General features: G+C 44.8%; 1 protein-coding gene and 1 long non-coding RNA gene across 17 annotated transcripts in view; one reads left to right on the forward strand and one right to left on the reverse strand.

The window, feature by feature from the left end:
* The first annotated feature begins 15 nt into the window (after nt 1-15).
* LOC128901982 (ceramide transfer protein-like) overlaps nt 16-12687 on the forward strand; it is a 130101-nt gene continuing 117429 nt past the window's right edge. For 12 of the 16 annotated variants that reach the window (XR_008463559.1, XM_054184208.1, XM_054184209.1 and 9 more), the window contains exons 1-2: nt 16-431; nt 10454-10588. Coding sequence is in view for 11 of the 16 variants with exons in the window: in XM_054184208.1 (XP_054040183.1) it covers nt 336-431; nt 10454-10588 (231 nt within the window). In the remaining 5 variants the exon portion in view is untranslated. Of the gene's footprint in view, nt 432-10453; nt 10589-12687 lie in introns of those variants that run through there. The other 4 variants (XM_054184220.1, XM_054184225.1, XM_054184223.1 and 1 more) reach the window with 1 other exon arrangement.
* On the reverse strand, nt 848-5835 carry LOC128901984 (uncharacterized). Its single transcript, XR_008463560.1, has 2 exons — nt 1736-5835; nt 848-1021 (listed from the first exon to the last, which is right to left on the reverse strand). It is a non-coding gene; the product is annotated as an uncharacterized LOC128901984 (long non-coding RNA).

Genomic DNA, 12687 nt, shown 5'->3' on the forward strand with positions numbered 1-12687 from the left:
CGCAGAGCTGATAAATAGTGGCACAGAGCACCCGCCTTGCGTAAGATGGTGGCGGTGGCTGTGCTTTAAGTGGAGTATGCGGCAGGCGGACGCGTACTCGTCCTCCTTTCCATCTCTATGTCGTGGCCCTTGCCATAGCTAGGGGCTGTAGAGGTACGGTGAAGGTGAAACCTGAACTTGCGTGCCTCGGTACCAGCCGGTAGCTGGCAGGGGCTGGCGCTATCCGCGGGCGCGGAGCACTGCTGCTTAGGTAGAGCCCGCTGCTCCCGTCCCCTCAACAGGAGGAGGCTGAGGCTGCTGTGGGCGGGGGTCGCTCGGCTTATCCCTGCTCGGCTATGTCGGACAATCAGAGTTGGAATTCCTCTGGCTCTGAAGAGGACCCTGAGACCGAGCTCGGGCTGCCTGTTGAGCTCTGTGGGGTGCTCAGCAAGGTAAGCTGTCTTTCTTCCTCCTCACAGCCTGTGCCTGGCTCTCGCTTTCCCTCTCCGCGTTGCGCTACGGTCCCCTTCCTCCCCACCCCCCCGGACGATCAGGATGAGGCTCCCGCCTTCCCCAGCACTGGTGGAGGGGCCTCGTGGGGGCGCGGGAGGCGCCGGCACGGCCGAGACAGCCGCTATCTCGTGGTGGGGAGCCTACTCCGGCGGCGCGAGGAAGCACTTTCTCGGGAAAGAAGAGCCGCGGGTGCGGCTTCAGCCCTGGTTGGGTGGCTAGGGGAGTCATTGGTGACCGGCCCGAGAGTTCCTGCGCCCCCGTACCGAGCCCGCTGGCTGCCTGTCTGGCGTGAGTTTCTGGAGAGCAATGCCCGCGAGGGGGCGGCCGGGTTGTTATAAACACGTCGAGTCAATCAAAAGTTTAATCAATTTTTATTGAATAAGAAAGCAAAAGCAGCGCTGGGCGGCCGGGGAGTCGCAGCTCCGCCAGGCTCGCAAATTGCAAAGCACACGGGTCCTCCTTTTATCTTCGCAGGGGTGGATGTCGCGGCTGCTGAGCACATCTAGCTTTTCCGCGTACGTGTCTCTTTCTAAAGCACAAAGTTAGTTAATATTTACATGAAGATATAGGTTGAACACACTCCTTCTTGCAAAACAATTTCTTAGGCTCACGCGTGGTCGCACAAGGGCCCCTATCTCTATGGCAACATTGTTCTCTAAACCCTTAGTTTACCCCATATAAGGCCTAAGGTTATCGCGAGCTACAGTTGTTGCCGCATCAATGGTCGAGAAATTTTCTTCTCGGCGTCTTGTGGTCTGGCCAGGTCTTGCCAAACAGGATGTTCTAATTCACAAGGTAGTTCTATCATGTCACGGCCCTGCTCGGTTTCTATCTTTCAGCAAATTACCCTTAGATATCTATTACAACTCCCCCCTTTTTCTGTTCATCAGTAATTTGCTGATTAAACCTAGCTAGTGCTTCACAGGCCTTCCCTAGCTCTAACTGATCTCCGGAAACATTCTCCATTTCTAATCCTGACTGCCTTATAACCATTAACTGTACTTTTTCCATCCTGCTTTTAACAAAGCTCACAAACTTATTAAGAACGCATGGAGCTATAGTTCGGTGCCCCAGGACTCGTGACAGTTTGAATCACGCGATTATCCTCCCACCTACTTAATGTCCATTTAAATGGTTGGTGAGAGTATCTGTGTACACTTACAAAATTTAGTAAAATTAAAATTAGAATGTGGCGAGAAGGGTGGAAACCCGGCTGGTTGATAAGTTTAGTTTGAACACTCACTCCAGTTACCCAGTCCTTTTCAGTGCTATCACTCCTCCCGGGGCATTTCGTGCGATTCCCTTGGTTAACACTGAGGCAGTCCTCCCAGTGTCTTTATACAGTCCCACTCTTTGGGTTCTGTTCTCCACAGCTTTGTACTCCTCTGCCTCGCTCGTCAACTCGGTTGCTTCAAGCCACGAGGGGTATCATCTTCTCGGCAGCAGGGGTAGTCTTCAGGAGAATAAATGCAATTTTTAGTCGCTTGCTTCTGTGCATTTCAGGTGAATCACACTGAACCCCTTTAGGTGTCTTGTGACAACACACTTTAATAATGTCAATTACAAATGGAGCAGGCTCGCTAGGGTGATAGCAATAGTACTCGGGTTTAATACCCCGTGCAAATATCTCCCGCCATTCACTAGATTGCTCCTGGATTTCACCATTAAATATTTTTATGTCTAGAGCCAATTTGGTGAGCTCACGCTCTTTGTCTCCACAAGGTTGGCAAACCCCTCGAGGGGGTATCCCGTAACGGCAATGGGTCCCCCTCCGTTCTCGACACCCTTTACAAATAAAACAAATAAAAAGGATAACAATTACAGCTCAGAATGTCACACTTGATTCTTATGCCCCCTGTATCACCGTAACCGTACTCTGCCGATATGCTGTAGTCGCTCACTTGTACTACAGTTATATGTGTCCATTTATAACGTCCTGAAGGCAATCTTCAGATCTCTAGGTGGGCTTGTCACTTCTCAAGAATAGTCTTTTAATGGTCCTTTTACGCGGCTCGCATGAGTCCAGCCTCTCTCTGCTGTCTGGATGGCTGTTTCTGTGGTGAGTAAAACAACAAAAGGTCCTTCCCAACGGGGTGTCAGAGAAGCTTCTTTCTAAGTTTTGACTAATACCTGGTCCCCAGGTTGGATTCGATGGAGAGAGATACTTAACGGAGGTCTCTGTGTTGCTAGTTCTTTCCTCCGTAACTTCCAAACAAATTGGGAGACTCTGTAAAGTCCTGCGGCAGGACCGTCCATCGTAGTTGCTGTTTCCTATGCGTTACAGGGTCTTTCCATTCAAAGGCAAAGTAATCTCTACATTCTTCTGCTAAAGGACAGGCCTAGAAGGCATCTTTCAAATCAATAACACTGTACCATTTATATTCAGGGCTTAGTTGGTTTAGGATTGTATGTGGGTTTGCCACCACGGAAAAGCGAGTAACCGTCCGAGCATTTACCACTCGTAGGTCTTGTACCAGACGGAAAGACCCATCTGATTTCTTAACTGGTAATATAGGGGTGTTGTGTGGTGACATACAAGGCTCTAAGAGACCTTTGGCTGTGAGCCGGTTAATAACTGGCCGCAGGTCCTCCCGGCCTTCTTTCGAAATCGGGTATTGCTTTACCCGAATTGGTTGATCAGGTTCCTTGATTGAAATAGTGATTGGCTTAATATTTAATTTCCCTACTGATTCAGGGTTATACCAAACTTCCGGATTCATTTTTGTCTCGTCTTCTGTGGTTAGGATGCATAGTTTAACAGTTAATTTACCAACTCTTGCTTCCAAACTGATTCCCAATTCGGTCATCAAATCACTACCTAGGAGGTTATATTCCGCTTCTGGGACTAGTAAAAACGTTCCTATCCCATTTCTATTAGGGGCTTCTATCACTACTTCTTTTATTACTGGGACCTTAAACGGTTCCCCTTTCGCCCCGATGACTTGGAGTTTCTCTTTCGACTCACTATACCCTAATGGCAATCTCTGCACCGTTGATCTTTCGGCACCCAAGTCCACTAGAAACTCGAATACCTCATGCTAGGGACCTAGTTTAAGTTTTATCAAGGGCCCTGCAATTTTAGGGGTCCCCAGCAAATAAAGCCCCTGACCCCCTAGTCTTCTTTAAAAATCTCCTCGTCTTGCATCCTTTTTCGGCAGTTACGCTTTAAGTGTCCCTGCTTACGGCAGTAATAACACTCTACGGCCTGGGTGTTATGCTCTTTCCTCCTAGGGTCGGTTGGGCCCCTTCTGGGGTTTTCTCGTCTGATTTGATTTTGCCCTTCTCTGACAGTTGCCAGCAGAATTCTAGCCTGTTTCTTTTGGCTCTCTTAATAATTCATCTGGCCCCCTTTATTGCCAGTCTTCTATTCTTTCTAGCTTTCTCCTGATATCGTTCCATGACTTAGCAACAAATTGTGTTTTTAGTAATGCCTGGCCCACCTGGCTTTCGGGGTCTAGTCCAGAGTACACGTATTCCCTGGATTGTCATTTCCCAGAGGTTCACCGTGTTATTTCTATGCGCCGGGTCCTGATTGTCCCAAATGGGCCGCTGTAAGGGCCATTTTACATCTCCGGCGGGACCATGCTGATGCCTCTGATCCCAATGCTTCATGCCTGCCGTTCTGATCATTCCTCGTTCTTCGTTTGTGAACAAGATCTTTAAAATAGACTCCATCTCGTCCCAAGTATAAATGTTAGGCCCGAGGAATTGATCAAAACATTCTGCTACCCCTAATGGGTCCTCTAACAAGTGTCCCATTTCTTTCTTAAATTCCCTCACATCCCCGGAGCTGAGGGGTACAGATACAAATCCAACTCCGGGTTGTGGTCCCCCCATAGCAGTCTCCCTTAAGGGATACAATAAATTTCCCTCCCTCCTTTCTCTAGTTTGACTTCTAGTTATTCTTCGATTAGAAGGAGGAGCCTCTTCCCCAGGTTCTGTGGGGGCTGTTGGAGGGAGATCTTGCTCAGGACCTTGAGGAGGGGGGACATAGGGTGGGGGAGACGCTGGAGGTTTGTCTACATCCCACTTTTTCTTCCTATCATTTTTTTTCTTTTAATGGAAACAAATTAGCGGCCTGAGCCGTGTTCAGGATCCATAAAAAGGCGTATTCACTCTCCTCCTTATCAAATGGTCGTTTGCTATTAACATATACGTTTTAATTGTTGACATATCCAATCCTCTAAGGATCTATGAATTGGCCAATATAAATCTTTTCTTATCTGTTTTCTTCCCCATATCTCCATGCAATAATAGACCAATTTCTCCTTGGACTTCCCTTTTCGAGAAGGGGAACTATCCCAATATCTAATCATTAGGCCTAACGGGCTATCTTGGGGTATATCGGGGAGCCCACCCCCACCCCGTATCTCCTGCATGGAACCAGAAGTCCTACTTTTCTTCTGTCCCATCTTCCAAAAGTGCCTTCTTTCACTCAAAATTCACTCACTTCCCTCCGTTCGTGGCCCACGCCCTCGCGGACAATGGGAACCGCACTATTAGGAGGTCCACATTCACTTCGTCCGGTGGGCTACTAAGCCCAGTGGACGTCTCAGTCACTCGCACCCAGGTACCCAATCCCCGACCGAATGGAACCGCAATATACTTACTCACACCCGAGTCTTCGTCCGGCTCTTCGTGCACAAAAATTACGGGGTTACTGCAGTCCTTTTTTATTCTTTTTGCTTTCTTATCCAGGTTCGGAAAATCCAGGATATCTAGCCTGGGGTTTTCCCCGGGACCATCCGAAGATGGGGCGCCTTCCCAGAGTCCACTCCAAACCAGGTGTCTGGATCCGAGTCACGGCACCAAATTTGTTATAAACACGTCGAGTCAATCAAAAGTTTAATCAATTTTTATTGAATAAGAAAGCAAAAGCAGCGCTGGGCGGCCGGGGAGTCGCAGCTCCGCCAGGCTCGCAAATTGCAAAGCACACGGGTCCTCCTTTTATCTTCGCAGGGGCGGATGTCGCGGCTGCTGAGCACATCTAGCTTTTCCGCATACATGTCTCTTTCTAAAGCACAAAGTTAGTTAATATTTACATGAAGATATAGGTTGAACACACTCCTTCTTGCAAAACAATTTCTTAGGCTCACGCGTGGTCGCACAAGGGCCCCTATCTCTATGGCAACATTGTTCTCTAAACCCTTAGTTTACCCCATATAAGGCCTAAGGTTATCGCGAGCTACAGTTGTTGCCGCATCAATGGTCGAGAAATTTTCTTCTCGGCGTCTTGTGGTCTGGCCAGGTCTTGCCAAACAGGATGTTCTAATTCACAAGGTAGTTCTATCATGTCACGGCCCTGCTCGGTTTCTATCTTTCAGCAAATTACCCTTAGATATCTATTACAGGGTGCGCGCGGGGAGGATGTCTCCCCCCTGCTCCTCAGGCTCCTGGCCGAAGCTGGCGGCGGGCCCGGGTGCGGGAGGGGGCTGTGGCATCCCTCTCCCTTGCCTAGGAGCTCCTGAAGGCAGGTGCAGCCCGTAGTCACTTCCCAGGAGCAGGACCCAGCACAGGAGCGGCACAACCTTTAGTCCAAGTATCAAAACAGGGCAATAAAATACCCCTGCAGCAAGAGATATGGGAGGAGTGGAAGGAAAATGGCACTAAAGCTTGTTTTCCCCTTTTAAAAATAAACATCACTTTTTTCTCTTTTTATCACTGAAAATAAGATGACTTGCAAGTATGTGTTGGATGATACTGGGAAACTTCAGGAGTGCTTTAAAGTTGAATATTGAATTACTAAGTTTGAAACCAGATTTTTTTTAACAAAGTACATTCAGAATAATGTTGAAGTATCATTAGAATTAAAGCCCTACGTTTTGAATTTCTTTTCTTTCCTACGCAATAAGGCCAGGCACAGGCCAGTGTAGAAGGCACAAGTCATGGAATACTGTGATCATAAACAGGTCTTGGATGTTGAGAAAACAGCCATAATAGGGCCAGTACTCTGCTTTTTGTGAGGGACTCTGAACTCCTTCCAGTCTTGAAAATGTTTCAAAGCCCAGAGATGAGAGGAATGGTTAGGAGAAAAGAAGGGCCTTGGCGCTTGTCTGTAAGATCATATCATCTATTAAGTCCCAATGCTGTTTTTACTGGTGTAGCAGGTGAAGCCGTGTCTGCTTCTGACATTCTGTAGCTTAGGTATGTGCAAGCTTTTCTGGATGATGGTGCTGAGTGTAGCTGATGCTGTCTTTCCTGTGAGAACATGGGACGTAATCCAATGTCCTGGTTTGAGGTAAAACAGAACCAACTTTATGTTCAGTAATTTTACTTCTTAGCTAGACCTCTTCTAACTCTCTGAAATTAACAGCATATTGTGCTGAAAACAGTTCGTTCTCAGAGTGATAAGACCAATGTTTATAGTTCATGCCAAGGAATGGTATGCAGAGAAGCTCTTGCTTATACTTATTGCTATAACAACCAAGGTTGTTATAAACCATTATTTGCCCCATTGGAGGGTCAGAAACGGAAAAGCGTAGAGGGGTCCCACCTGCGGAGAGGACAGGACAGGTGACCCAAAACTGACCAACAGGGGTATTCCATCCCATCTGCCCCATGCTCAGTATAAAAGCTGAGGGATCAAAGGGTCAGCTTTCTTTTCTTCAATGGCTGGTGTCCAAGGAGGACTCTCTTCATCTGCCTTTGATCCCAATCTGTGGATTCCTGACTCCATCTGTGGAATCGAGTTCCCACCTGTTGCTGCGTCCAGCCTGGGGCTTCCCCAGTGCCTGACAGTGACATCATCCTGGGAGCTTGATACAGTTTTGTATATGTTATATATATATTTCATTATTTCCTTATTATTATTTTATTATTAATATTTCATTAAAGTAGTTTAGTTCCTTCTAAACTCATAAATCTCTTTCTCTCCCTCCTCTTCTTGAAGTGAGAGGTGATGGAGACCATCTGTTGTTCATCTCAGTGGCCAACCTGGCCCTAAACCACAACATCCAAATGGTCAAGTATGGTGAAAGCTGTTGCAGTGAATATGCCTGAGGGTTAAGTTTACCTTTTGCTAGTTGATGCTTCAGCAACACTTGAGACAAACTAATTAAAATTAAATGGTAGCATACCAAACTTTCTACTAAAACTTTGGACTCTGCCTTTTGCATCTGGGAGGAGTTGGGAATATGAGACAGGAAAAGGAGGAAGGCAGGAAATAATATACCTCCATGACAGCTTGTGCTACCAGTTCATGTACTGAGCACAGCTGAGGCTTTCTTTAAGAAATACTAAACTTAGCAATTCGATGTATTAAGATATCATAAAGGACTCTATCTTTGGAGAGTAAATCTAGGTCTTACTTATGCTTAAAAATTGTTAAAAATTTCTCACCTATAAAACTTGTTTTCCATAGACCTCCTTTTGTTACTAATAGAGTTAACATGCTGTTATGGGACATGTATTAACTAATATGTGTAGTATAATGTTGAAACGAGCCTGTTAGTTCTCTTTCTTCCCCCATTTATATTTTATAAAAATGGTGCATAATGGTTGGAATTAAATGCTAAAAAGAGACATTTTAAACTTATCTCTTGGAGCTTTTTGTCAAAGAACAATTGTCGTGATCAGAGAAGTGCTTGCATGATAAAACTTTCAGTGCTTTTGTTTCCACTTTTATCTAATTTATAATTTTTGCACTGTGATTGAAGACCAAGAGCCAGTGTGTAGCCAGAATTATAGAACAGTTCTGATCAGTGTCATGTGATTCTACAAAGTGCAGTTCAGTATTGTCGAGAGGATGTTGCAAATAATAAGATTAATAATCAGAACTTTTAGTCACTTCTAACTGGATCTTTGCAGGATGAATCCAGGACTTGTTCATTCCATGTGTGGATGTGGAGTCCCTAGGAAAATCTGAATAACAAAAGGGTGATTGGATATCTGCTGATAAGCAAGTATCATCTTAATGAGAAAGTGGTTAGACATTTAAACCTAAAGCAATATCTGTGGGTAATAGTAAATTGATAAGAACTGATTGGTCTAGGCCCTATAGTAGTTATATTCTGTACTGGTGGGATAACGGCATATTTCTATTTAGGTGAAGAGATCTAGATCATAGAATTGCCTAGGTTGGAAGGGACCTTTCAGATCATCTAGTCCAACCATCAACCTAACTCTGACAAAAGCCATCACTAAAACATATTTCTAAGCACTATGTTTACCCATCTTTTTAAATACCTCCAGGGATGGTGACTCAACCACTTCCCTGGGCAACCTGTTCCAATGCTTAATAACCCTTTTGGTGTAAAAATTTTTCCTAATATCCAGTCTAAACCTCCCCTGGCACAACTTGAGGCCATTTCCTCTTGTCCTAATGCCTGTTACTTGGGAGAAGAGACAGACACCCACCTCTCTACAGCCTCCTTTCAGGTAGTTGTAGAGAGCAATAAGGCCTCCCCTCAGCCTCCTTTTCTCCAGGCTGAACAACATCAGTTCCCTCAGCCGCTCCTCATAAGACTTGTTCTCCAGACCCCTCACCAGCTTTGTTGCCTTTCTCTGGACCCACTCCAGCACCTCAATGTCTTTTTTCTGGTGAGGAGCCCAAAACTGGACGCAGTACTCGAGGTGGAGCCTCATCAGTGCTGAATACAGGGGGACAATCACCTCCCTAGTCCTACTCACCACACTATTCCTGATACAGGCCAGGATGCTTCTTGTCCACCTGGGCACACTGCTGGCTCATATTCAGCTGGCAGTTGACCAACACCCCCAGGTCCAGTGACTCTTCCCCAAGCTTGTAGCACTGCATGGGGTTGTTGTGACCTGAGTGCAGGACTTGGCACTTGGCCTTGCTGAACCTCGTACAGTTGGCCTCGTCCCATTGATCCGGCCTGTCCAGATCCCTCTGCAGGGCCTTTCTACCCTCAAGCAGATCAACACTCCCACCTACCTTGGTGTCGTCTGCAAACTTACTGAGGGTGCACTCAATCCCCTCGTCCAGGTCATTGATAAAGATATTAAAGAGAACTGGCCCCGATACTTAACTCTGGGGGATGCCACTCATGACCAGCCGCCAACTGGATTTAACTCCATTCACCACCACTCTCTGGGCCTGGCCCTCCAGCCATTTTTTAACCCAGCAAAGAGTCCAAGCCATGGGCAGCCAGTTTCTCCAGGAGAATGCTGTGGGAAACTGTATCAAAGGCCTTACTAAAGTCCAGGTAAACAACATCCACAGCCTTTCCCTCATCCACTAAGTGGGTCACTTTGTCACAGGAGGAGATCGGGTTTGTCAAGCAGGACCTGCCTTTCATGAACCCATGCTGACTGGGCCCGATCACCTGGTTGTCCTTCATGTGCCACATAATGGCACTCAGGATGATCTGTTCCATGACCTTCCCAGGCACCGAGGTCAGAGTGACAGGCCTGTAGTTCCCTGGATCCTCCTTCCAGCCCTTCTTGTGGATGGGCATCATATTTGCTAGCCTCCAGTCAACTGGGACCTTCTTGGTTAGCCAGGACTGCTGGTAAATGGTGGAAAGTAGCTTGGTGCAATACTAGATACTTCAGTAAAATCATTTTTGTAGAAATTAACTTTATATAAAATAAATTATTTCACCTTTGCTTAAACTTGGTTTTTGGTCTAACTCCATATTTTAAATCAAATGACTAAACTCACCTTAGTGATTAATGTTTTATCCCCCCCCCCAGTTTGTCATCAGTATATTACCTTTATTTTAACTGGCCTTGGCAATGCGTTTGCAGTTAAGACATCTGTTATCTTATTGTTCATTTGAAACAACTAATTTTTAGTACCTTCAGGAGTTTGTAAAATGATTTTAGGGAGCTCTGGGCAGAAGAGGAATAAAAGTTCTCAACTGGGAAGAACTTTTATAGAAGTTGCTTTTTTTTTTTTTTTTCCTTCTCCTGATGCTTGAAAGCCTGAGAAATATCAGTCAAACTGTTTTTATTGTTATTTTTCTATTAGCTGATCTTTGAATATTTTTTATTATAGTGGACCAACTACATTCATGGGTGGCAGGATCGATGGGTAGTTCTGAAAAGCAACACACTCAGTTATTACAAGTCTGAAGATGAAACGGAGTATGGCTGCAGAGGCTCTATCTGTCTGAGCAAGGCTGTGATTACAGTAAGTGCTATTTCAGTATTACCATCTTTTCGTGTTTTGGGGTGTTACATATTTGTAGGCTAATGTCTGGTGAAAGCAAATATGGTTATGATAAATAAATTCTGTTACGTCATTTAATATTAAAGTTAGTGATATTGGTGCAACGCTGTGGAGTAGGGCAAGGAGTTACTAATAAGAAAACAAGCTGTTCTCATTTGAGACTGCAGTGAGCAGCTTTTCATCTCTGTTATCTTAGAGGTTTCTGTGGGTAGGGATACAGTTTGCTTCTGGAGGAGGCAGAGTTTTCCCGGGGGTCAGCCTAAGACCTTGGACCAACTTCCCAAAGGAGGCAGCATCCATGATAGTCCTTATGCTTTGCACTAGAAAGAGAGGGTAGTATTTCTTTGACTGTACTTTCTGAACATGACTCAGTAGAACATTTTCTTTTGGAAATGTTGTACAATGTGTTTCCTCCTCTAAAGTGTGGTGCTGTTTTTGCCTAATGCTAAAATATCCAGTATTATTATGCTGGTAAGAATAAAGAGCCTACATATAAGTGAAATCTCGTAAAGATGAATTTGCCTTAGAAAATAAAGAAAAAAATACCTTTTTTTAGCTTTCAGTACTATGATATGTATTAATCATGAATAATGCTTGCCAAAAAGCATGCTGTAGCTTTTCTGTGTTACTGTTAAATAGTCAGTCCAGTTATTTGACTTAAGGGGGGAGGAAAGCTGGACTTCTGTGTAGCACGTAACTTTCTAGAGCAGTAGTGTTAAATCTTACTATTTATGTTCTTATTCCACCAAATGTTTTGCTTTCAAACTGAATTGAGGATGACCAATAAGAAGTTTCCTTTTCTTACTAATATTCAGCTTACAAATAGATTTATTTTTTTAAACGCATTTTGGCTTGAAAAAAAAGACTGGATTGATTACATCAACTGCATGTATTTTGGAAAAAAAATTGTGAAGAAAAAGCAGATTTTTACCTTTAGATGTCTGTGTCACGTCCCACTCCCAGTAAAGAGGGAGGGTAAGTGACTTCAGATTCGTAAATTCTCAACGGTGCGGACTAAGGTGAGATAAATCTCAAGGTCCATATAGAAACATTTATTAGCTTCCCAAAATGGTTAGTATAGGTCTTAACAAGGTGAGGCATGCATTGTGTTACTTAACAACAGGTATAGGACAACTTATGGAAGCGGTACTTAAGGTCGTACTTAAGGTTGTTACTTCACAACTCTAACTGTTACTTAACAATTCTAAGAGAAAAGAGAAAGTGAGGGACAGAGAAAGGAAAAGATGGAGAAAAAGACAGAGAGAAAGAGATCACTGGTCCTGGTTCCAGCGTCTTTTTCAGGGAATCTTCCCAGGCATAATCATCTTCTTTCTTGGGAAGAATCTTCCCAGGCACTATCTTCTTCTATTGTTTCTTCTTTGTTCCCCTTTTATGTTTACTGAATTAGCATGGTCCACCCCCCTTGCCGAGGACAGCCTTGTCTCAGGTTTCTCCCTTCTCCCAGGTGACGTGTAGCATGATTTGGGTGGAGAGACGAGTGCCAGTCATACATGTTTAGCATGATCTCTATAATCTTCATTAGCATATGCAGGGGTGTGCACTTTCATATGCATTTCACGGATAATGAAGCAAAGGTGACTCATCGGACACAATGGCCTTGAGAACCAAGAACTAGCAAGCTCACCACATGAGTGGCAGAACTATCCTGTCTTCACAAGACAGCTCTCCCACACCTTCAGGTGCCAGAAGTGTTAGCCTTATCAGTTCTTTGAAGGCCAGGCCTGCATTATTTATTTCCTTGCGAGTGTTTGAGGCATTCCATTGAAGGCTTGGAGGGCCTTCTGCCCCTCGGCAGGGAATTTACAGTCTGTCTCTGACAGGTATTGCAGTCATCTGAAAGTTAAACCAGATTACCTCATTTCTTTTAAAGCTCTTCTTAAAACTGCTTAAACTTTTAAAACTTGCTCAAGATTTGACTTATTCAGGAACGTATCTAGAAGCGCTCATTTAAGTGTACTTCTGGCAGTCTGTAGAGGTACTAGCCTCTGATCAGGACTTCCAAAAAGGTGCCTCATTCACTAGTAAGAGGCTTAACATGC

This window comes from Rissa tridactyla, chromosome W (assembly GCF_028500815.1).
Source record: "Rissa tridactyla isolate bRisTri1 chromosome W, bRisTri1.patW.cur.20221130, whole genome shotgun sequence".
Classification (NCBI taxonomy): Eukaryota; Metazoa; Chordata; class Aves; order Charadriiformes; family Laridae; genus Rissa; species Rissa tridactyla.